We start from the raw sequence: 26,438 nt of genomic DNA, 5'->3' as shown, positions 1-26,438 counted from the left end.
GGCGACCCTGTCCCATGCTCGCCTCAAGATGCGTTCACTTCAAATTTGGATGCTGTCCCTCTTCAATCCACTCCTCGACAGTCCAAACAAGCTTCTTACTGTCACCCCGGAGTTGGCACAGCAGCTGCAATGGTGGACTTTCCGACCTCACCTCTTGGTGGGACGTCCCTTCCGTCCTCTTCATCTGACAACTCAGGTCACTACAGACGCGAGTCCACTCGGATGGGGCGCCCATTGCGAGGGTCATCAGATCAACGCTCTGTGGTCCCCTCAGGAGAAAGACTTGCACATAAACCATCTGGAACTGCTAGCCATGATAAAGGCTTTAAAGTCCTTCCTACCTCTGGTGAGAGGCAGGGCGATTCAGCTCGTCACAGACAACACCACAGCGATGTTTTACGTGAACAAGCAGGGAGGCACAAGGTCAAAGTCCCTTCTGTTCCTCTCAGTACATCTCTGGGAGTGGTGCTACCAGGAGCACATTTACCCGGTAGCCATCCACATAGCCACCACGGACAACATCGTTGCAGACCAACTCAGTCGTCGCTCCACTCAAAATCACGAATGGGAGCTGGACTCAGAGATCTTTCAAGAACTCTGCCACAGGTGGGGAACTCCGACAACCGACATGTTTGCCAAGCACTCCAACAAGAAGTGTCTCCGCTACGCATCCAGGGCAGGACGGGGCCCGGGATCGTTGGGAGATGCTTTCATGATCCCTTGGCACAAGGGCCTTCTCTACATGTTTCCTCCCATTCCATTGGTTCAGAGGTCAGTAGTCAGAGCCCTCCAGCTGCAAGCAGAAGCAATCTTGATTGCACCTTGGTGGCCCAGACAACCTTGGTTCTCTCTACTTCTGCAGACAGCAATCGACAAGGTCAAGCTTCCCCTCATTCCACACCTAATAACTCAGGACTCGGGGTCGATCTTCCACCCAGACCTGGACTCCCTCCAAATGACAGCGTGGAGGATATCCCATCAATAATGGAAGTTCTTGACAAGGCAAGAAAGCCTTCTACCATGCGGCTCTATCAACACAAGTGGCAAGGCTTTCTCAAATTCACTACAGAGCGGGGTTTACAATCATCTCCCGTCTCTTTATCTACATTGCTACTGTATCTCAGACACCTGTTTGATCTTGGTTTAACCAAGTCTACCTTAAAGGTGTACACCTCAGCCATTGTAACTTTCCAACCCAAGGGGTCTCAATCCTCCAGATGGTTTTCCCATCCGACGGTGAAAGCTTTCTTCAGAGGTCTGTCCAACATGAGACCCCCTGTGAGACGGCCATTACCTCAGTGGTCTTTACAGACAGTACTGCACTCACTGGTTCGTCCCCCCTTTGAGCCAATGGCTACCTGTGACCTGAAGTTTTTATCCCTGAAAACTTTGTTCCTTGTGGCAATCACTTCTGCCCGTAGGGCTAGTGAATTGGCGGCTCTCCGGGCTGATTCCCCTTACCTCCAATTTTTCAAGGACAAGGTGGTGTTATACCCAGATGTTTCTTTTCTTCCCAAGGTGGTGTCGGACTTTCACGTCAACCAACCTCTATTGCTACCTACTCTTTTTTCTGAACCCTCTTCAGATATTGAGCGCACGCTCCACTGTTTGGACGTTCGTCGTGCATTATCCTTTTATATCTCAAGGACCAAGGACTTCAGGAAAGTCCAGAGACTGTTCTTGTGTTATTATGGCCAACGTAAAGGGACTGCTGCTTCGACGTCGACCCTGTCCAGATGGTTGGTTTCCACCATTTCGTTGGCCTATGAGTTGCAGCACAAACCTCTCCCTGAAAACCTGCGTGCTCATTCTACACGTGCTGTTGCCACATCCACGGCCCTGCTGCGTGGGGTAGACATCCCCGATATATGCAGAGCAGCTACCTGGTCCAGTGTATCGACATTCATCAAACACTACAGACTGGACCTCAGGGCCAAGAATGAGACCAGATTCGGGAGGGCTATCCTTACATCACTGCTGCAGTGACGGCCCACCATCCTGTAAGTAGCTTGGTAGTCACCCATCAGTGTGGATTCATAGAGAACCACGTTAAAGAAGAACAGGTTACTTACCTGTAAACATGGTTCTTTAAGTGGATTCTCTATGAATACACACGACCCGCCCAACCTCCCCACGTGTCCGTCACTGCTGACTGAGTTCCAACTCTCTCTATGTGCGGGCACATGGAACTGGGGATTTTTGGTGGGCTGCACTTGCGCAGTGCAGGGCAACTCAAACATTGTATCTTTTCCCTCATAGCTCTGGAAAATTCCGAGAGGAACCAGCGCAGGCGCTGTTTAATCCATCAGTGTGTATTCATAGAGAATCCACTTAAAGAACCATGTTTACAGGTAAGTAACCTGTTCTTTTCTCTCAGCACCAGATGTCCTATTTCAATCAGCCCTTAGAACTCAGTAAACATTCAGCTTATTGCATAAGCAGTCGGGTTAGCAATTTGATGTAGAATTCTGGTAGCAAAACAGAATTCTGATTTTAAAACAAAACAATTAAAATTCTGGGGTGTACTGGGACGTAGTTCAGGAGAACCACAAAAAAGCCGATTAGGTGCTATATTATAGCCCAGAAGCCACACTTTGCTGTCCCCCTTTTTAGAGAGTCTTGGTAATGTTAGAAAGCAGAAATAATAGTAATTAATTTTGAGACTCAAAATTTGTTTGTTCTTCCAAAACTTGTTACAATTTTTCTTAAAATAAATAAAATCAATGTGCCTTTCTTGGCCATGGTTTATTTGAAGCTAAAGTCCTAGAATGGTTTTTAATACTTATCGGCTAAAATCATTTTACTGCTGCCTGATAGCATGAATCTAATTAGCTGAATTGCCACAGGTTAACAAGTTGCCTCAGACATTTCCTGTTGCTCACAAGTTGCAAAACCCAGCCCACGGCAGCAAACTCCCATATTGACTTCTTTGTTGTTGTTTAGTCATTAAGTCATGTCCGGCTCTTCGTGACCCCATGGATCAGAGCACGCCAGACCCTCCTGTCTTCCCCTGCCTCCCGGAGTTGGGTCAAATTCATATTAGTAGCTTCAGTGACACTGCCCAACCATCTGTCGTCCCCTTCTCCTCTTGCCTTCACACTTTCCCAATATCAGGGTGTTTTCCAGGGAATCTTCTCTTCTCATGAGATGGCCAAAATATTTGAGCCTTAGCTTCAAGATCTGTCCTTCCAGTGAGCACTCAGGGTTGATTTCTTTCAATATGGATATGTTTGATCTCCTTGCAGTCCAGGGGACTCCCAAGAGTCTCCTCTAGCCTTCTTTATGGTCCACCTCTCACTTGCATACATCACTGTTGGAAAAACCATAACTTTGACTATGCGGACCTTTGTTGGCAAGGTGATATCTCTGTTTTGAAGATGCTGTCTAGGCTTGTCATCGCTTTCCTCCCCAGAAGTAGGCATCCTTTAATTTTATGGCTGCTGTCACCATCTGCAGTGATCATGGAGCCCAAGAAAGTAAAATCTGTCACTGCCACCATATCTTCCCCTTCTGTTTACCAGGAGGTGATGGGACCAGTGGCCATAATCTTAGTTTTTTTGATGTTGAGCTTCAAAACATTTTTTGCGCTCTCCTCTTTCACCCTGATTATGAGGTTCTTCAATTCCTCCTCACTTTCTGCCATCAGAGTGGTATCATCTGTTGATATTTCTTCCAGCAATCTTAATTCCGTCTTGGGATTCCTCCAGTCCTGCCTTTTGCATGATGTATTCTGCTTATAAGTTAAATAAGCAGGGAGACAATATACAGCCTTGTCATACTCTTTTCCCAATTTTGAAGCAATCAGTTGTTCCATCTCCAGTTCTAACTTTTGCTTCCTGTCCCACATATAGGTTTCTCAGGAGATAGATAAGGTGATCAGGCACTCCCATTTCTTTAAGAACTTGCCATAGTTTGTTGTGGTCCACACAGTCAAAGGCTTTTGTATAGTCAATAAAGCAGAAGTAGGTGGCTTTTTTTAAACTCTCTGGCTTTCTCCGTAATCCAGCACATGTTAGTAATTTGGTCTCTAGTTCCTCTGCCCCTTCAAAATCCAGCTTGTATTTCTGGGAGTTCTCGGTCCACATACTGCTGAAGCCTACCTTGGAGGATTTTGAGCATAACTTTGCTAGTGTGTGACTTCTTAACTTTTAGTAATTTGCCAGTTAAATTTATATCAGTATGCCTACAGATGGTGTAATTTTTCAGTTGCATTTCAACCATCACATACAAAGTCACTGACCCCTGTTAAAATGTCTTTTTAAAAAAAACAATGTATTTTTATTATTATATAACACAACAAAAACCATCACAATATATAACAACAGGAAGGGGAAAAGGGGTAAAACAAAATAACACAACACATAAATAAAGGGAAGTATTTGCTTTCATTCATTATCTAATATGCACTTGACTTCATAACTGTGATACAATACTAAAATCCATAATCTAATATATTCTTTACTCATATCTGTTTCTGGGCCCAATCATAAAACATTCTCCAGCTTTCTTTAACATATATTACTGTATATTCTCGGGTTCTCATGTAATGTCTCTGACAGTCTATCCTTTTTTGCCATATCTAGTAATTTTTTATATACCACAAGGAAGCTATTGAAATCCACAAACACCAGCAGAGCTTTAACAAAATGAAGATCTAAAATTCAACAAAGCCTGGCTCCCAGCACTGAAAAACACAGCCTGCAAAAAGTCAGTTAACTCTACCCAGCCACAAGGACCAGTGATCACTACACACAAAAGACCAGCTAACAACACCCGTCAATCACAGGGACAGATCATCTCTCCCCCTTATCACAACAATACACCCATAACAAAAAAAAACACTATATTATCTATTCTTACATTACCTTCATTTCCCTTTCCCTGTTCCTCTTCCCTCCCTGCCTTTTATGGGCTCCCCAGGCCGTTCAAGCGGTGCATGCTTTGCACTAAGAAAATCCCATTATTCAGTGGTTACGACCATTGTCTTTTCTGCCCGGTGAACAGCACCAAACTCAGTCTTGCTCAGAGTGCAAGAAACTCACGAAACCGGCATTAAAATTTCATCTCCAACGACTTCGATCATATCTGTGGGAGAAATCCCTTCACCCCCCAACTACTACTATGGAACCCACCTCGCCTCCTCTGGCTACACGCTCCAAAGTCTCTTGATCAATTTCGAGCCTGGCAACACATTCACCGAAGCAAAAAGAGCAGCTAAAATCTGCCTCAAGGTCGAAATTGACCTCGACATCGAAGCCTGCATTGGCCTGACCAGTTGAATCACCTAAGAAGAAAAAAGATAAGACTAAATCCAAGAAACCAAAAAAGCCTTCTAAACATACTAGGCTAGAACAACCTCAATTGGTGCTTCCATCACTAATTTCGGAAGAGTCATCCAGAGATGCTCCGGATTCTCTATCGGACAGAGATGATCCATCATTGCCTTTGGCCCAGGCTCCTGCCTCGACAGGTACCCCGACGCTGAGTTTTGGCTTCTCTGTGGCTGACGTTCACTTCAGCCAGGCCTTGGCCCATTCTACTCCTGCTTCATCAGGATGGGTAATACCTATCCAGCTCCCTGAATCCAAATTGCCACACAAATCTCCCAGGAAACATACGTCAAAAGGACAACACCTCTTGCCTCTACCTTATGATCCTCCACATAGGGAATTTGTCTGCTACCAAGAACCTTCTTGATACCATCCACAATCTGAATATCAGGATCCTCACTACCCACAATATGACCCATACTTTCATGAAGAGATTCCCAAACAACTTTACTACGAGGAGCCTAAATGATTTCAGTATGTTCTTGCCTACCCATCCCGACACCATCAATATCGCCATCTCCACCTCGACACTGACACTGCTTGCAAGTATCGAGAACTGTACCTCCACAACAATTTCCTTTGTTAAACCAACTCTTAAATGTCATCACTCGGTACTTGAACAATTGATATCAAAACAATCTCGACACTCTTTGATACCTGCTTCTTCTTTATATAGACACATCTCCCTTCAGGTCACCACTACCTACAAGGGGTCACCCCCTCCTCCATCTGATATAGACAAGGCTTCCACAACTATACTTCCTGCTACAAGGAATATGACATTGAGACCTCGCCAAAGATCACCATCTTCTGAATCATCAGTCTCAGAACAGGACCTGGCTTCTGATGTATCCCAGGAATCTCCCTTCAACCTACCAACTGCAGGTTCAGATGTGTCAGAGAACCATCCTCCCTCCCCTTCGGAGAATTTTACGTCCTAGTCACAGTTAGTACTCCAAATGGCTAAGGCTTTGGAACTGGAGGTTGAGGAACCACCACCTCCCAAATTAGATGTGGTGTTTGATGATATCAACCAGGAAAAGACACCACCACTTAGTCTTGCATTTATACCAGCCATGATAGACCTGGTTAAGGAGTCATGGGACAAGCTACATCCCTCCCTCCAGATCTCCAGGAGAGTTGAAAACCATTATATGACTCATGGCGCTGACACTTCTTTTCTCACAAAACACCCTACTCTGAATTTCTATCATTGTTAAGTGAAACCAATCTTGAGCTAGAAATAAGTCAGTGGTCACCCCAACTAACAGAGAGGACAGAGAACCTGACATTCTCAGCAGGCATTTATATTCTCTTACTTCTTTTCTAATGAAAGTGGCAAATTAACAAGCTGCGATGGGAGCATATCATAGGAAACTTTGGAACAAAATTTCTCCCTATTCTCTGAACAGCTCTGCAGACCTTGAGTGCAGAATCCCTGAATGTACATCTTGAGAACTTGACATTGGCGAAACAGCAAAGAATTGCTTTGCGTCATACAGCGGATGCTGCCTCTAAGGCTATTGCCACATCAATTGTTCTTAGATGCCATGCTTGGCTTAGATCAGTGGGCATTTCCGATGACACAAGATCACACATCGAAGACCTCCCCTTCGATGGCACTGGCCTGTTTAATGAAAAAACTGATGAGGTGATGTACAATCTTTTTTTATTAATAACTTGGGATAAGGTAAGGGGTACAGAAGGTAAAGGGGGATATGGGGGGGAAAGGAGGGGGAGGAGAAACAAAATGTACTGACATCCGATCTATTCATGTTGCAATATCAAATCAACTTGATGGACAATCTTCACAAAATTAGAAAAACGGCTAGATCTTACTCTACTCAACAAACTTACCATTACCAACGACCTCAATGGTGCAGACAGCCTTTTTTCACCAACCCTTTCAGCAGCAATATAGATCATACAAGACCCAGATACTAGATAGATAAACCATTTTCCAGGCCGTCTACTTACACCGTCACCCCCCTTTCTGGTCTCAGCCGCCTCAGCCGCAACGCTGACAATCCTTTCGTCACCCACAAAAGAAGGGTAAGTAGTACTCCTAAATCACTTCGACATCAAGGTTCTAATTTTACTTTATTTCACACACGTCTTCGCCCTTTTCTAAGTTCATGGTCCTTAATCACTAACACTCCTTCATGGATTGCTGCCTTGTCGTGACAAAGGGGCTTGAGTAATTCAGAGAAGCTATGGGCTATGCCATGAAGGGACACCCAAGACAAACAGATCATAGTGGAGAGTTCTGACTAAACACACCTGAAGCAGGAATTGCCAAGCCACTCCAGTATCTCTGCCAAGAAAACTCCATAAACAGAAACAAAAGGCTAAAAGATATGATGCTGAAAGATGAGCCCCTCAGGTCGGAAGGCATCCAACATGCTACTGAGGAAGAATGGAGGACAAGTACAGGTAGCTCCAGTGCTAATGAAGTGGTTGGACCAAAGCAGAAAGGACGCTCAGCTGCGGACACACCTGGAAGTGAGAGGAAGGTCCGATGCTGCAAAGAAAAATACTGCATAGGAACCTGGAATGTAAGATCTATGAACCTTGGTAAGCTGGATGTGGTCAAATAGGAGATGGCAAGAATAAACATTGACATCCTGGGCATCAGTGAGCTAAAATGGATGGGAATGGGCGAATTCAATTCAGACGATTATAATATCTATCTATCTATCTATCTATCTATCTATCTATCTATCTATCTATCTATCTATCTATCTATCTATCTATCTATCTATCTATCTATCTATCTATCTATCTATCTATCTATCTATCTATCTATCTATCTATCTATCTATCTATCTATCTATCTATCTATCTATCTATCCATCCATCCATCCATCCATCCATCCATCCATCCATCCATCCATCCATCTATCTATCTATCTATCTATCTATCTATCTATCTATCTATCTATCTATCTATCTATCTATCTATCTATCTATCTATCTATCTATCTATCTATCTATCTATCTATCTATCTATCTATCTATCTATCTATCTATTTATTTAACTTATATGCCGCCCACTCTACCCAAAGGTCTCTGGGCGGCTTACAACAATTAAAATACAAAAAAAGATAAAACAATTAAAATACAATTAAAATAGATACTCTAAAAATTGGCATCAGGATCCACAGTTGATATTATTTCAATTAAAAGCCTTCTGGAACAGAAAGCTGTTGACCTGGCCCCGAAATGTCATCAGCGTCAGCACCAGACGAATCTCAGTCGGGAGGGCATTCCATAGTCTGCTGGCAGCTTCCGAAAAGGCCCTTTGTCTACAAGCCATCCCTCTTACCTCCTTGAGGGACGGCTCTTTCAAAAGGGCCACCTGGCTAGATCTTAACTGCCAGGTAGGCTCATATGAAAGGAGATGGTCCTTCAGGTATCCACGGCCCAAGCCATTTAGGGCCTTATATGTCAAAACAAGCACTTTGAATTGGGCCCGGGCAGCAACTGGTAACCGATGTTTTGGGGGCAAGAATCCCGTAGAAGAAATGCAGTAGCCCTCATAGTCAAGAAAAGAGTGGGAAAAGCCGTACTGGGATACAATCTCAAAAATGATAGAATGATTTCAATATGAATCCAAGACAGATCTTTCAGCATCACAGTAATCCAAGGTTATGCACCAACCACCAATGCTGGAGATGCTGAAATTGACCACTTCTATGAACACTTACAACACCTTCTAGAACTGACTCCAAAGAAAGATGTTCTTGTCATTATAAGGGACTGGAATGCTAAAGTAAGAGTCAAGTGGCTGTCCGCCGAGGCCTTACAAATGGCAGAGAAGAGAAGGGAAACAAAGGCAAGGGAGATCGGGAAAATTAAAGAAAATTGAATGCAGACTTCCAAAGAATAGCAAGAAGAGACAAGAGGGCCTTCTTAAATGAACAAGCAAAGAAATAGAGGAAAATAATAGAAAAGGAAAAACCAGAGATCTGTTCAGGAAAATTGGAGATATTAAAGGAACATTTTGTGCAAAGATGGACATGATAAAGGACAAAAATGGAAGGGACCTAACAGAAGCAGAAGATATCAAGAAGAGGTGGCATAGAGGAATTATACGAGAAAGATCTGGATGTCCCAGACAACTCGGATAGTGTGGTTGCTGACCTTGACAATCCTGGAGAGTGAAGTCAAGTGGACCTTAGAAAGCATGGCTAAAAACAAGGCCAGTGGAGGTGATGACATTCCACTGGAACTATTTAAAATCTTAAAAGATGACACTGTTAAGGTGCTACATTCAATATGCCAGCAAGTTTGGAACACTCAGCAGTGGACGTAGAATTGGGAAAGATCAGTCTACATCCCAATCCCAAAGAAGAGCAGTGCCAAAGAATGCTCCAACTACTGTACAATTGCACTCATTTCACACTATAGCAAGGTTATGCTCAAAATCCTTCAAGGCAGGCTTCAGCAGTATGTGGACCAAGAACTCCCAGAAGTACAAGCTGGATTTTGAAGGGGCAGAGGAACTCAAGACCAAATTGCTAACATGCACTGGATTATGGAGAAAGCCAGAGAGTTCCAGAAGGCTGTATATTGTCTCCCTGCTTATTTAATTTATATGCAGAATACATCATGCGAAAGCCAGGACTGGATGAATCCCAAACCGGAATTAAGATTGTCGGAAGAAATATCAACAACCTCAGATATGCAGATGATACCACTCTAATGGCAGAAAGTGAGGAGGAATTAAAGAACCTCATAATGAGGGTGAAAAAGGAGAGTGAAAAAAATAGTGTGAAGTTCAACATCAAAAAAACTTAGATTATGGCCACTGGTCCCATCACCTCCTGGCAAATAGAAGGGGAAGATATGGAGGTAGTGACAGATTTTACTTTCTTGGGCTCCCTTATCACTGCAGATGGTGACAGGAGCCATGAAATTAAAAGACACCTGCTTCTTGGGAGGAAAGCGATGACAAACCTAGACAGCATCTTCAAAAGCAGACATCACCTTGCCAACAAAGGTCCAAATATTTAAAGCTATGGTTTTTCCAGTAGTGATGTATGGAAGTGAGAGCTGGACCCTAAAAAAAGCTGACCGCCGAAGAATTGATGGTTTTGAATTGTGGTGCTGGAGGAGACTCTTGATAGTCCACTGGACTGCAAAGAGAACAAACCTATCCATTTTGAAAGAAAGCAGCCCTGAGTGCTCACTGGAAGGACAGATCCTGAAGCTGAGGCTCCAGTACTTTGGCCATCTCATGGGAAGAGAATACTCCCTGGAAAATACCCTGATGTTGGGAAAGTGTGAAGGCAAGAGGAGAAGGGGATGACAGAGGACGAGATGGTTGGACAGTGTCACTGAAGCTACCAACATGAATTTGACCAAACTCCGGGAGGCAGTGGAAGACAGGAGGGTCTGGCGTGCTCTGGTCCATGGGGTCACAAAGAGTAGGACAGAATGACTAAACAACATCAATCACTAATGACCATTGGGTACTGTCTATAATTGAAACCGGTGAACTCATAGACTTTGACCATCTTCCACCCCTAGTTTAACTTAAATATACTCCGTATTAATCAGTTCTTAGGGAAGAGGTTTTCCTTCACAAGTGTGCTATCACCACAGTTCCATCTGCTGATTTTCAAAATGGTTTATATTCACAATATTTCATGGTACCAAAAAAGGATGGAGGACTTTGTCCCATCTTTGACCTTAGACACCTCAATAAATATATCTGGCCTAGATACATTAGTTACTGTTATTCCTCTACTTTCACAGGGCAACTGGTTTGTTGTGATCGATCTCCAGACCTCATATTTGCATATTTCTATTCACTCATGACATCACAAATGCCTTTGATTCCATTTTGATGGCACCACATACCAGTTTTGTTCCCTCCCATTCGGACTTTCCACAACACCAAGGACTTTCACCAAGTGTCTCGCTCCAGTCTCAGCCCATCTTCACCTTCGAGGAGTCACTATATTCCCGTAAATAGACAATTGGTTAATCATCTCCAGGTCCTACCAAAATGCTCTGAGAGACACTCGTCTTACTCTCGACACACTACAACATCTTAGTCTCAAGGTCAACTTCACGAAATCACGCCTCAAACCATCGCAAACTGCAACCTATGTAGGAGCACATATCGATTCACCGAGCTCGAGCTTTCCTCCCTCCAGATCATATAACCAAACTAAGGTTAGCAATTCAATCCTTCCAACTCCTCACCCTTGTATCGGCATACCAAGCTCAACATCTCCTTGGGCTCATGGCATTCCCTACTTGTGTCATCCAGCACGCCAGACTCAGAATGGGTTCACTCCTATCTTGGTACCTCTCTGTGAATCTACACATTTCTGTCCTACCTCCCCTTTGTCCGTCACGTTGTTGTCTTCAGTTATTATGACAGTGGTGGACTTTTCAGAACTGAGGGGACGGCTGGCAAGTGGAGCATGTGTTCCATGGGGGAACGTCCCAGTAATCATTTTATTTTATTTTTTATTTATTCTATTTATATCCCGCCTATCTAGTCAATTAAGACCACTCTAGGCGGCTAGAGTCTTTTAACCTCTAAAAACTTCCAAGAGGTCCTGCACAGGCGCAGAACAACCCGTTTGTGTGGATTCACAGAGGACCACTCGAAGAACCATGGTTACAAGTAGGTAACCTCTCTCTTTGTCGCATGTTCACCACATATGAAAAAAGAGTTCTTGATTGCTAAGAACACTTCCAACATGAATTGCTAGCCCCGGGTACCATTTTTGCCAGTTTTACAGTTGTATAATACCATCTATGGAACATCTTTAAAACTTTTTCTCTCTGATTTACTGGTTTGAGCCATCTATAGTTCTTATTCCACATTCAAGTCCAATTGTCTATATTGTAACCAAAATTTTGTGCTTATTTAATTATCACTGTTTTTACCCTTTTGTCCTCTATAGTCTAACAAAAAGTATATATTTTTGTATAATTTTTTCACTAGTATAAATCCATAAATCATCCACCTGTACGTTCCCCTAGTAAAAGCCACTGTTTAATCTTTTTTTAAACCTTGATTCTAATGTTAACATTTTCCACCAGTCTGTTTGTAAACCTATTTCCTTCAGCTCTTGTATATTTTTAAACTTACAAATGTTGCAGTCTAAATAGTTTTTACACTCCTTTAATTGAACACCTTTTGCAATTGTTTGCATTTTCTGAAGTGTCCTGAAGTTCACATGACCTAATTTCCTGTGTAATAAATGTGTGGTGTGTTTCTTCCAATTTTGTGTGTGTGTCATTTTGCTTTTTACACTTCACTACATACAAATTATTTTCTTGTTTTGCCCTTGCACAAACATAATTTCCTGTCTTAATTTAATATTCACCATTTTCAAATGTTATTACATGGCCTTGCTTATCTAATGCAGATACACTTAATATATTTCAATCTAGCTGTGGAACATATAGCATACTTTCAAGTTTCTGCCCCAAACCTGGTATAAAGACTGTTCCTTCAGCAGCAACTTTTAATTTCTGTCCATTCGTCAGGTTCACACTTCGTTGCTCCGATGCACCTAAAGAAGAAAATAAATCTCTCTCATTAGTTAAGTGTACAACTGCATCACTATCAATTATCCAGGAAGCTCGCTGGCAAGCCTGCAGAATGTCCTTGGGCTTATCTCTTGTTGACTGCACAAGAGAAATCCTCCCCTTTCGCTTTTCACTTCTGTTGCTGGCTTCTTGGCTGCATCTGCTGCTGGCTTTTTCACAGTCTCTCAGAAGATGTTGCTCAGATCCACAGCAGAAACAGCGTCTCATGGTAAATGCTTTGTTTTCCTGCTCTCCCCTCCTGGAAGCAGTTTCCTTGTGCTGAGTGCTGTAATTTGTTTTCTGCCTCAAGCCGTCCCGATTCCTTTGATGCAGGCTGTCTGTTTTATCTCTGGTATCAAATCTCTCCTTCCGATGTTGCTCCTCCTCCAGCAGCAGGCCCATCAAGTATTCCAGAGTCAAATTTGCATCAGGCATTGACTCTAAGCTCGTAACTAGAGTATCATATTCATCAGATAAACTACTTAGAATCAGGTAAACTTTGTGTTCTTCTGGAAACTGGACTCCCCTTTGCTGTAGCTCATTAAATAGGCTTTTCATTTTTTGTAAATGTCCAGATACGCTCTCACCTGGCTGTAATCTACATCTGTAGAGCTTCCTGGTTAAAGACACTTTAGAGCCTGCTGTGTCTCTGACATAAATCCTTTTGAGAGAGTCCCAAACTGCTTTCGCTGTAGTTAAACCTTGCACGTGGACTAGCTGGCTGTCTTGTAAACAAAGTATTAGCGTACTCAAAGCTTTCTCATTAATTCTTTCTTCGTCCTCATCAAAGCTTGGTGGGGGGTTGGCAACGATTTGCCATAATTTGCCAGCTGCGGCCATATCTTGATCGGGGGGCCCTCACTACTCTAGTCCATGCGCTCGTAATCTTGAGATTAGACCATTGTAACGCACTCTACGTGGGGCTGCCTTTGAGGCTCATGCGGAAACTTCAGATGGTCCAGAATGCAGCAGCCAGGCTTATTAGTGGGGTGAGAAAATATCAGCACATCTCCCCCATTCTGGCTGCACTGCACTGTTTACCTTTTCGTGTCCGCATTGACTTCAAAGTATTAATTATTACATATAAAGCCCTAAACGGTTTGGGACCTCAATATTTGGCAGATTGCCTCCTCCCACCCAGATCTACCCGAATCACCCGTTATAGCCAGCAGGGATGGCTGAGGGGACTGACGCCGAGGGAGGCCTGGAAGGAGAAAACAAGAAACCGGGCCTTCTCAGCGGTCGCCCCTCGGCTGTGGAACACACTTCCCACTGAAATTTGTCTGGCACCCTCACTGGGTGTGTTCAAAAACCAACTAAAAACTTGGTTATTCAGACAGGCCTTCCTCCCCGTCACCTAAGTTCTTTTCTTTCCTTTTTTCTGGTTCTTAATTTTGCCATCTTGGATAGTATTAATTATAATTATTACACTATGCTCGTTATATTTATGTTGTTTTAATGTGTTTTAATCTTTGTAAGCCGCTCCGAGTAGACGTTGTCTAGAGGGGCGGGGTAAAAATTGAATAAATAAATAAATAAATAATTCTTCCCTACTTAACAGCATCTCTGCTTTCATGGACCAGGTCTGGTAATTACTGTCAGTTAACTTCGTTAAGGGAAAACCTCTCCCATACGCCTCCCTGCTGCCTGTTCTTCTATCAGTCCTCTGTTTTCTTTCCCCTCCTGGGCTCCTAACGGTAGAACTGCTCTCTTCTAGGACCTATATCTCTTCCTCCATTCACTACAGTGGTACCCTCTGGTACTCACCAAGGATCTTCTCACTAGGCGGTCTGCACAGGGCATGTTGCTGGGCCCATAACCTTTGTTATCGCGAACCCACGTAGAATCCAGCAGAGTTAATATTTTCAGGTCCAGAAGGCAAAATAAATCACTCAGACACATTCAGCTTCCTTCAGCATGACACGCGTATTTACAGCATATATACAAGTGTAGAAAGCGGCAGCATGACATCATCAAATGAAGGTGGTGGTACATGTTCTCTGTACAGTTCACATATATACAGTTGAGCCTCTGCCCTTATCCAGTCACAGCAGGTGTTGAATCATCCAAGGCACCACCTCTCCAGAGGCATTGTGACTCAGCAGATTACACACCTGTATAACATGGCAGCTCATTATTACTTCTGCTCTGCTCTGCTCTGTTCTGTTCAGGCCTGTAAATTTTCAATACTCTGACAGAATCTCTTTTAGCCATTTCTATATCTTGGAACTGGTCTTTAATTAAAAAAAAACACTCTACTTAGTCTTTTTTCTTAAATTTGCTCTTATATTTCTCAATTCGGATCAGGCCTGGCTATATTTAGGCAACATATATACTCATAGCAAACCTTATCCCAATAACTCAGATTTTCATAATTCAGCTGTATAACTGCAGCTTTTACAGATCCAGACCATCCACTTCTGTTTCTCTACTCTTGATCAGTCCATATCCTCCAACTCCATCTATTCCAGGTTCCACAAGGCTCATGTAGCAACAGGCTCCCAAATCAACCTAATTTCATGTCAAGAGGGCCGGTCAAGCCCAACTCCCCCTTAACACAGCAAATTTGTAAATCCAAGTTCAGCCATGAGTAGTAGGACCACAAAAACATAAATAAACCCAATCTCCATGCTAAATGAGCCGGCTAAAGCCCAACTCCCACTTAGCATAATGAATTTGTAGATCCACAGTGCACCATGCCTCCAATCTGCCCTTCATAAATCACCACCAGGCAGCCTAGTGAGGGGCTCTTCTTTGAAAGAAAGAAAAAGAAAAAAAGTCAAGCTCTAATTTCTTCCAACATACCCCTACTCAAACACTAACCTTCTCATGCATTTAACATTTAGTGTCATGGGAAGGCTAGGGTGAAGCAATTATTTCTTTCACACCTCTAAGTTTTGTTCCTTTGCAGTGTGACACAGTTTTAAAAATCAACTAGCACTTTGAATGCAGAATGTCTCTAGTCATTTAGTAAACAGAGCTCTCCAGGGCTCATTAAATAGTTCAGTTTTCAGTTCAGTTACCATCTTTAACTACTTTAACTACCCTGTGCTCTTCTTCCTTTTATTGCTTTATTATTTTATTGTTACCAAACCACTCTATGCTGGTTCTCAGCTGTTTCTTCAGCAACAGGCTGCTTGTTAAACAAGGACGCCTATTAATCTATCAAAGCCAAATCCATCTGCACTGAGGTTGTCTTCGCAAGATAAGAGATCAGTTGCTCACAGTCAAGAAGTCCAAGAAATCCAATCTATACATTCTCTTCTACTTCCCTCCGTGATGAAGTTTGCAGCTAATTCGCCCCAAGATGGCATCTGCCAGTCTGGTGCTTGAGAAGGAAGACTCTCACAAAAATCAGACTGCTGCCTGAAATTCGGGGTCTCCTGCTATCCTATGCAGCAAGGTTTACACTCCTGTAAATCTTTGCCCCCCTTCCATTGCTGGGGGTCTGCTAAACCAGAGATTACAGAGGTTTCCCCAGAGCCCTGGGTTCCCTCCCCGCTCTCATTGCTATCCACCCGTTAAAAATGTCAACTGTCTGTGATGTAAAAAAATGAGACAAAGATAAATCATTCCAGAACTTTTTCCACCTTTAAAGAGACCTATGAACTGCACAACTCAGTGGTGCAGTGGTTAAAACGCTGTACTGCAGCTAAAACTGTGCTCACGACCTGGGGTTCAAATCCCAGGTAGCCGGCTCAAGGTTGACTCAGCCTTCCATCCTTCCAAGGTCGGTAAAATGAGTACCCAGCTTGCTGGGGGGGGGGCAATGTGTAGCCTGTATAATTAAATTGTAAACCGCCCGGAGAGTGCTTGTAGCGCTATGAGGCGGTATATAAGTCCAAAAAAACAAAAACAAAACCAAACTGAAATCTTTTAGGTGGAGGGAAGTAAAAATAAAAAACTGAAATAATATGGTTGTATCTGTGTGTACACCCTTAAACTAATACTTTGTCAAAATACCTTTTGATTGTATTACAGCACTCAGCCTTTTTTGGGTATGAGTCTTATCAGTATGGCACATCTTGACTTGACAATATTTGCCCATTTTTCTTTGCAAAAACATTCCAAAATCTGTCAGATTGCAAGCGTGCTTCCTGTGCACAGCCCTCTTCAGATCACCCCACAGATATTTAATCGGATTCAGGTCTGGGCTCTGGCTGGGCCATTCCAAAACATTAATCTTCTTCTGGTGAAGCCATTTCTTTGTTGATTTGGATGTAAGTTTTGGGTCGTTGTCATGCTGAAAGATGACATTCCTCCTCATGTTCAGCTTTCTAGCAGAAGCATGAAGGTTTTGTGTCAATATTTCCTGGTATTTGGAAGCGTTCATAATTCCCTCTACCCTAAGGTCCCTGTCACAGCTGAAGAAAAACAGCCCCAAAGCATGATGCTGCCACCACCATGCTTCACTGTGCATATGGTGTTCTTTTGGTGATGTGAAGTGTTGTTTTTGCACCAAACATCTTTTTTGGAATTAGGGCAGAAAAGTTCAACCTTGGTTTCATCAGACCATAACACTTTTCCCCACATGCCTTTGGGAGACTTCAGATGGGTTTTTGCAAAATTTAGCCAGGCTTGGATGTTTTTCTTCGTAAGAAAAGGCTTCTGTCTTGCCACTCTACCCATAGCCCAGACATGTGAAGAATACGGGAGATTGTTGTCACATGTACCAGACAGTCAGTACTTGCCAGATATTCCTGCAGCTGCTTTAATGTTGCGGGAGGCCTCTTGGCAGCCTCCCTGACCAATTTTCTTCTAGTCTTTTCATCACTTTTGCAGGGACGTCCAGTTCTTGGTAATGTCACTGTTCGCCATATTTTCTCCACTTGATGATAACTGTCTTCACTGTGTTCCATTGTATATCTAATGCCTTGCAAATTCTTTTGTACCCTTCTCCTGACTGATACCTTTTTAACAATAAGATCCCTCTGATGCTTTGAAAGCTCTCTGTGACTAAGAAAATGTCAGGAAAGACCTACTAGCACAGCTGATCTTTATTTGGGATTCCTCAGAGGCACTTTAAATGATGGCAGGGCTGTACTGACTCCTACTTAACATGAGTTTGAATGTGATTGTTTACTGCTGAACACAGCTACATCCCCAGTTATAAGAGGGTGTGCACACAGATGCAACCATATTATTTCAGTTTTTTATTTTTACTTCCCTGCACCTACAAGATTTCAGTTTGTTGGTTGTTCTGGGTTTTTCGGGCTCTTTGGCCGTGTTCTGAAGGTTGTTTTTCCTGAAGGTTCGCCAGTCTCTGTGGCCGGCATCTTCAGAGGACAGCACAGGTTGCTGTCCTCTGAAGATGCCAGCCACAGAGACTGGCGAAACATCAGGAAAAACAACCTTCAGAACATGGCCAAAGAGCCCGAAAAACCCAGAACAACCATTAGATTCCGGCCGTGAAAGCCTTCGCAAATATATTTCAGTTTGTTGTTCAACTGAATTGTACAGTTCATATGTCTCATTAAAGGTGGTATAAGTTATGAAATGATTTATCTTTGTCTCATTTTTTTACATCACAGACACTTGACATTTTAACAGGGGTGTGTTAACTTTTTATATCCAGTGTATGCTTATACAAAGGTCTGCCACTAAATTGAAAGAGAAATAGCGAAAGATCTACCACATGTATTAAAGGTGCCCAGGAGTACACCTCTGATACTGTGTGATCAGTCAAAACAACATTTCATAAGTCATTTCTGTTGGGAAGGGACAATACGTACAAAAAGATATAGCTTTTGAATGGGTTCTCGGTTCAGGACCATGTTTAGCAAAGTGATTGTGGCCAGTATAGGCTTCCTCTATGCCAGATTTGGAGAAGGTTGGACACTTTTAGTTTTTAAAAAATCACCCCCTTAACACATTTTACTACCAATTTTTTTGGATTGTAGCAGGTTCAGTACTTATTTTTGAATGTCTGTTACTTCTTCCTCAAAAGGAAACAGTTCCTATTACAAGTTTTTTTTTGGATCTTTGAGTATGAACTTGATACATCCTATTCTTTAGAAGGTACAGTGGTGTCTTGAGTTACAAACTTAATCCATCCCAGAAGATGGTTGTAACTCAAATTGGTCATAACTCAAAGCACCATTTCCCCTAGGAATACACTGAAACACAATCTGTTCTGGCTGACCCCACTCCCCTAAAAACACACACACTAAAAAACACTGCAAGAGCCATCAAAGCACAGAAACATAACCCCCCCGAATCAAACAAACCAATTCCAGCAGGTACTAAAAACACACTGCAAGAGCCATCAGAAACATGACTAATCCATTCCAGCCAACCCCCCCAAAAAAAATGCTGCAAGAGCCATCAAAGCACAGAAAGATAACCCCCCCGAATCAAACAAACCCATTCCAACAGGTACTAAAAACACACTGCAAGACCCATCAGAAACGTAATTAATTAATTCCAGCCAAACCCCCCACTAAAAACACACTAAAAAGTACACTGCAAAACCCATCACAACATAGAAACATAGCCCCACCACCCAGTCCAAACCCACACTGCAAAACCCACCCAGAACAGGCAGTTTTTAAAAAGCAAAAAGCAGTACTTTACCAGGCAGTCTGAAGCCTCCTCCGAATTCACACTCTCTAATCGCTGGAGCAAAAGAGCTACAAAGAAGCAGCATCTTCGCTGACCAATGGTTAGCAGTTCAAATTTCCCCGCCCTTTTCTGTAACTCAAAATTCCACTTGCAAATCAAAGCAAAATTTTGAGGGTAGGTCTGGTCGCAACTCAAATTGGTCGCAAGTCAGGACATTTGTAAGTCGAGGCACCACCATATGTCAACTTTAAAATGCTTGGATTTTCCTTTGCTTGATGTCTGCTTGTGAGTGGGAGTAAGCACAAGAGGGGACCCTGCAGACCATCTTAGTTGTTGACATTCGTGTCATTAACATTCAGGCTTTGTAAAGCTTAGCATCATTTTTCCTTCAGACAGTGCATGATTTTACAAAGCAGTGCTGGGCCGTTTCCTGTTGTTTTTGAATTGTGGGTATAGAAGCAATATCCCACATCATAAACCAGAGATTTTTTAAAAAATTGAATTTGTGTAGCTATAAAATAAAAATATTAGATCCAGGTGCATGGCCATCTTCAGTGTGCTAACACCAGAATGGCTTCTAATTCTTTGTTTTATTGCATGTTATCGTTGTTAATGGTGAACTTCACTGAATTCCTGAAATAAATATAAAGTAATGCAAATTGAGTCCAAATTAGAGGTACCAGGCAGCATTGCCAACTTATGTTTGGGAACATAACCTACAACTACGCTTTACAATGCCTTTTTTGTTGTTCATAATGGCCAGTATTCTATTGCTTCTTTCAACTAGAGTAGGGCAATTGAAGAAATTAGCAAATGGTAAGTTAGCACTTATTAAATTTTTTTTGAGTTAATGGATTTATTCTAGTAGGGACTAGCAATAAGATACTAGTCTATAATACAGTACTGTGGACTGTACAGTGGTGCCTCGCTTGACGAGGATAATTCGTTCCATTCAAATCGCTGTTAAATGAAATCCTCGTCAAGCGAAATTAAAAAACCCATTGAAATGCATTAAAAACCGGTTCAATGCATTCCAATGGGCGAAATACCTGCTCATTTTGCGAAGATCCTCCATAGGGCGGCCATTTTCCGGTACCTGTAAAGCGAGGAATCCATCCTAAAGCACAGCGGGGAGCAATTTTGCACAGCAGGCGGCCATTTTAGAGCCACCAATCAGCTGTTTTAAAATGGTCGTCTAGCAAAAAATCGGTTCCCGAAGCAGGGAACTGATCATCATTAAGCGATTTCCTCCCATAGAAACATTGTTTTGCAATCGCAATAGCGATCGCAAAAAATTCACTATAAAGCGATTTCGTCGTTTAACGAGGTAATCATTAAGCGAGGCACCATTGTATTTGACTTTGAAACAACACTGAATCTTTTTAACAGCTTCTCATTAAAGAGATAATCACCATCATTGGCATCTTAAAACTGCAGAGCTGGAAGGGACCCTATGTACCATTGTGTTCAGCCCCTACCAAGGAGGCACAGTGAGGAATTGAACTCTCAGCCTCTGGCTTGACAGCTAGATACCTAAGCCACTAAGCTGTCCAGCAGTTCTAAAATTTGACTTTGAAATAGCACTGAAGCTTTTTAATAGTTTCTTACTAAAGAGAACATAAATAGTATTTATGTGGATGATTAATTGATCAGTGTTTTCCTAGCTTCTTCAGACATAATCTATTAGGCTGGTATATAGATTCAACAGAATCAAAACTTTAGTGAGATTTCAGATTTGTCTGGTCCAGTGTGACTGGTTGTATGATTTCCTGCACTTATGTCTTGATATTCAGTCTCTCTGCACTTGTATAAAAAGCAAATGAGAGGGGTGGATAGACTGAAGCCTCCTCTCTTGTGTGCGTATGTGTGCTTGTTTAAGTGACAGAATGTTCAAATGTAGCCTGCACCATAAGTGATACAAGTTTTTAATATCTCCTGAACAAGCTTTAACTACATAATTCTGTGATTTGTATAAACTGGAGCTGAGATTGGCTGTATGCAATTATATCTGCAGAAATATTAAAGCATCCTATTCATGCTATGGATCTGTGTGGGGCTCCCTTTCCCCCAAAGTTAAAAAAAAGTTTCCTTAATCTTTTATAATGGGATTAAGTGAGATTGTTAATTTCAAATATAGTATGTCCATTCAGTTAATGGAATATGGTAGGCCAACAAACATGTAACTCTCATAGATTTACTGGGTCTATTCTGTTTCGAACTAACAATCTGATTTAGGCCATGGAGCATTCAGCCTGAATCTCATGTATGGAACCAAACATCATGAGAAAACAAGCAAGAGTACTGGCATTTAAAGGTAAAACCATCCCTAGGCAATGTACAATATAAAGGAATTAAGAATAGTAAATGAAAACAATGCCAGTGAATAAAACTAGCAAGCCAGAAATGAAGAAAAGGCCTATCAAAATAGAACTTATTTATTATTACTTATTTATTGCAATGTTTTACATTTCAGGGTTATAGAATGTTAAAGATTATACATTTTAAAAAGAAGCAACTGGTCAAGATGCTGAACAGTTTCACCATATTTATTTCTCTTTCTCTGCTTCAAGCTACTTTGAGGCCAAAAATCATCCTGTGTAGAATCCGGGCCTTCTCGGCGGTGGCTCCTCGCCTTTGGAACAACTTGCCCCCTGAGATTCGCGCGGCTCCCTCGCTGGGCATTTTTAAGAAACAACTAAAAACATTGATGTATAGGCGGGCCTTCCCAACAGAAAAACCTTGACGATCTTTTTTCTTATTCTGTTCTTTATTATTATTATTTTTTATTTAAGTTTCTGCTGTAAAGTTTTAAAATTACATTGTTGTTTTTACTGTAAGCCGCCTAGAGTGGTCGAATATGATCAGATAGGCGGGATAGAAATAAAATAAATAAATAAAATAAATAAATAAATAAATAAGGTCTAAGGAAAAAAGAAAATATGAATAAGTTCTAAAATCGGTATTTACATTTATTAAATTAAAGCATTACCTAGGTAACATTTTTGTTTTACACAGGCGTTATGCAAAATAACTCACCACTCACCTAGTGCTTTCCAGAGTGTGATTGAAAAGGTGGGATTAACAGCTGTAATACACTCTTTGGCAACTGGAATATGCAAAGTTCAGCAGTACATGATGACTATGTTCTCTTCTATGTTGTCTTATGGAATCCATTTGCAAAGGCTCGTTCAAGAAAAGGTTTGATTTAAGCTTATTGTTTCTTGTGTTACAAATATTTCATCAAATGGCTGTTTGAAATGGTATACTGAGTTTTATATTATGTTCTCTTTTAGTCACTGTGTTTTCTTGGATTCTGGAAACAGATTCAAAACAGCAGTGAGGAATTTGAAATACCTGATTCAATTTTTGTCCAGTTTTAATTAAATGATATAGGATGCCTTTTCTTTAAAATGATGTGCAAAAGTGTCTTATACGTTATTTAATAAAGTATTATCCAATAACCTTAAAGGAAGCAAGCAAACAAGCAGAATTGATTAAGAGGGCCATTTACCATATTTTTCCATGTATAGGACACTACTTTTTCCTAAAATCGTTAGATTAAAAATTGAGGGTCATCTTATACATGGAAGTAAGTTTAGGAGAAAACCATGCAGTTGTGAAATTGCTCATGTCTCTGCAAAGTAGTCTGCCTCCAGTCATGACTGAAACTGCTGATAGCTTGTCTCTGTAAACGGGCTTCCTCCAGTCATGAGCCTTATGTAAATGACATAAGCTGATGCGGAGGAGAGCATGTAGGCCAGCAATGGCGAACCTATGGCATGTATGCCATAGCTGGCACGCAGAGCCATGCCGATGCTACTGTCCATGCCAGCCTGGTGCTGTACTGCTCACTGCCGGGGTTCAGCTTGAGCTCACGCTGTGGCCTTGTATCCTGCCCAAAGGGAGCCCATGAGTGGCGCTGGAGGTGATGATCAGGTGGTGATAGCAGGAGGAGGCAAAGGAGGAGCTGCGCCTGGCCACCCCTCAGTGCAAAATCACTGCTCACCGTTCACTGTGACTCTGGCGCTGCAGGAGAGTGAGTGAGTGGGGTGGAGCACAGCGCAGGAAGCCCAAGTGAAGGTCTTGCCTATATTTGGGCAGGGGGAAGGCAGCCCTCTGGAGGACACACTGGCCCAGAGGGTGCCCGCTGATTTGGGAACTCGGGCTCAAAAAGGTTTGCCCCACTGGTGTAGGCAATGCGACAGTGACAGGTAAAGATCACTGAGCTCATAAAGTTGTCAGAAAATGAAAAAGAAAGTTAGTGAATGTCTTACTCGGCAAAATTTAAACTGAATTTAATCAGTTATGCAAATGAGGGTGAATGAAGTTATTTCCTCACCTAAGTGTGATGCATAACATAGTACTGGTATGCAAATGTTACCTAATTACTAAAATGTGTTCCTTTCTAATGTTTAAAATATTGATTTCTGAATTTTGGGTTAGATAATTTGGGGCATCTTATACATAGAAAAATATAACATCTGTTAATTTTTATAATGATCTATAAAATCTAGGTAAGAACTGCTCAAAAATGCCATTTTCCTGGTTATACTAGATTGATGATTAGGAGAAAAATCTATATATCAAAGTAAGAACTCTAAGAACGTGAGATGAATCGTCATACAAAGATATAGGCCACAGGCCTAGATAAAGTTGTGAGTGAAGCCATGACATTGGCCAAAATAATACTGTACTAGAATAGGTCTAGCAGGTTTTAGTGAGTCAACTCCTCTATAAGTGTCATTAATTCAATTGGACCTATTCTAACTGTGACTTACTGTGCTAAAATAAGAAATAGTTAGAGTAGACCCATTTAAATCAATGGAACTTATGAAGAAATTGATTCACTACATTTCTTGTTTCAGCGGGCCTGCTGTAGTGCAATTTGCTGTACTAAGTAACAGGATTTTGACTATTGTCCGTTTACAGGTGGTAGGGGAGTGATTTTATTCTTATATTTAGATGTAACAAAATAGATGTATGCATTTTGTGATTCTTTCTATGCAGTTTGGTAGGCTATAAGATCCTGAGAATGTTATCATAATTGATACGTAGAGATGGGAAGAAATCGGCTATGCTTGGAATTCAGGTCAGGTGCATAGTTATAGGCTTGTGTCGAAGAATTTCTAATAGAAATTATATTTGAATATAAAAACAAATCAGGATATTCATTAAATAACCCTGATTTGTGAGATATTCATAGCTTCGTATTCTTGGGATCCAGAGACCCCAACTAATACGAAGCAGTGAATATACAGTAACCCTTTTATAGTCATCCCTTCATTCCCTTTCTGTTTAGGCCCCACGGATCAACTGTTCCTCAGGGACATAAGCAGAGAAGGGTTTTCCCTTTGGAAAAGGGAATTGGGCTGGGAAATGGCTTGGTTCCCCTTTCCTGTTCTTCCTATGCCCTTGCAGCATAAGAGGAGGGAAGGGATCAAAGGGATCTCCCAGCCCAAGGCTGCAGGATGGCTTTGACCCCTGCTTTCCATCCTCTTATGCCCTGCGGGCACAGGAAGAGGAGTAAAGGTCAACCAAGCCAGGAGAACCAAACAAGAGGAGAGGAAAAGAGATCAAAGCGCTGCGGGGTCACTTTGATCCCTGCTTTCCCCTTTTTTTGCTATTCCCTGTGGGGCTTAGCAAGAGGAGGGAAAAAGGGATCAGCGCTGCGGGATCACTTTGATCCCTGGTTTCCCTCTTCTTGCTGTGCCCTGCAGGACTTAGCTAAGAGGAAGGGGAAAGGGTTCAAAGCGCTGTGGGATCATTTTGATCCCTGGTTTCCCTCTTCTTGCTATGCCCTGCAGGGCTTAGCAAGAGGAGAGAAAAAGGGATCAAACGCTGCAGGATCACTTTGATCCTTGATTTCCCTCTTCCTGCTATGCCCTTGGGACATAGTAGGAGGAGGGAGAGGGGAAAATGACCAGAGGGATGACAAATTGATTAGTTGTTCCTTGGGTCACTGGGGGGGCAATTCATGGTTCATTGGTCATCACGTTTGGTGATCCATTAACCAAGATGAAGTGCCATTTTGACACTTTTTCTGCATCTCTAATTTCTAGAATGTAATGAAAGCTTGCTGCTTTCTAGCAGATTACAGGCTAGTCAGGAAATACAGATAGACCTCTGAGAAGAAAGGACATTTTGCTAGCCCCACTGTGTCTTAAAATCCTTGGGCTTTGTTTTGGAAGAGTTTGTTTTGTTGTTTTATACTTTCCCTCCTAGGAACTACATGAGGGATGTTTAAAGAACCAAAAAACCCACATGTGAATGTATCAGACATGGGAATAGAAAACCAATGTGCACCAGTTTTTAACAAATTTATTCTATTTGTGATCCATAGCAGAATTAGCAACAACTTTTCTAACATTGTGTAAGACTTGATGCACCAGAGTAGGTATGCACACATACTGAGAAGTGGTCCCATAAATCATATTTTCTTATAATTTGCAAGTTCATTTCTATTTTGCTAAATGAACTGGCATGACCTGCCAAAGTGGTGATTTGTGCCCGTCTCTATGCAACTTTTTTCTTTTTTTTCGTTTTTCCTTCTTTGCTTCCCCTTCCCCCCCCCCCCAAAGTTGGTTAGTGAATCATTATGTCTTATCATGTTGCCCCTTTTTCTGTTTGTTTTCTCCAAGAAAGAAAATTGGCTGACATATAGTAGAATTCTTATTTTCTGCTTTATAATTTTGGCTTGTGAAAATATTGTTCCTTCACTGAAATATTACCAGAAATATATTATTTAAAATATTTAGAAGACATTGAATTTGGTGCATTCTTCTCATTGTGCTTTTATCCTTCTTTCCATCCAGGATTTTGTGACTACAGTTATTCGATTATTTGAAAGTCCTTCTTATGATATTCGAGCAAAAGCTTTTTTAGTTCTATTGCAGGTTTTAATTAATAATAAGGAGATGCTTCCTCTGTGCTGCCAAGCAAGGTAAAAAAGAGGCAAAAGCTATATTTGAACATCAAAGTATGTTTATTTCA

The 26,438-nt window shown here is 41.8% G+C and overlaps 1 protein-coding gene across 15 annotated transcripts in view; it reads left to right on the top strand.

Moving 5' to 3' along the window:
* ULK4 (unc-51 like kinase 4) overlaps positions 1-26,438 on the top strand; it is a 596,488-nt gene that overhangs the window by 121,153 nt on the left and 448,897 nt on the right. For all 15 annotated transcript variants that reach the window (XM_078377379.1, XM_078377378.1, XM_073003534.2 and 12 more), the window contains exons 21-22: positions 22,464-22,646; positions 26,261-26,388. In XM_078377379.1, coding sequence (XP_078233505.1) covers positions 22,464-22,646; positions 26,261-26,388 — 311 coding nt within the window. The remainder of the gene's footprint in view (positions 1-22,463; positions 22,647-26,260; positions 26,389-26,438) is intronic.

Source organism: Pogona vitticeps, chromosome 6 (genome assembly GCF_051106095.1).
Source record: "Pogona vitticeps strain Pit_001003342236 chromosome 6, PviZW2.1, whole genome shotgun sequence".
NCBI classification, from domain to species: Eukaryota; Metazoa; Chordata; class Lepidosauria; order Squamata; family Agamidae; genus Pogona; species Pogona vitticeps.
Note: the sequence above shows the minus strand (reverse complement) of the source record. Positions and strands in the feature narration are given on the sequence as shown.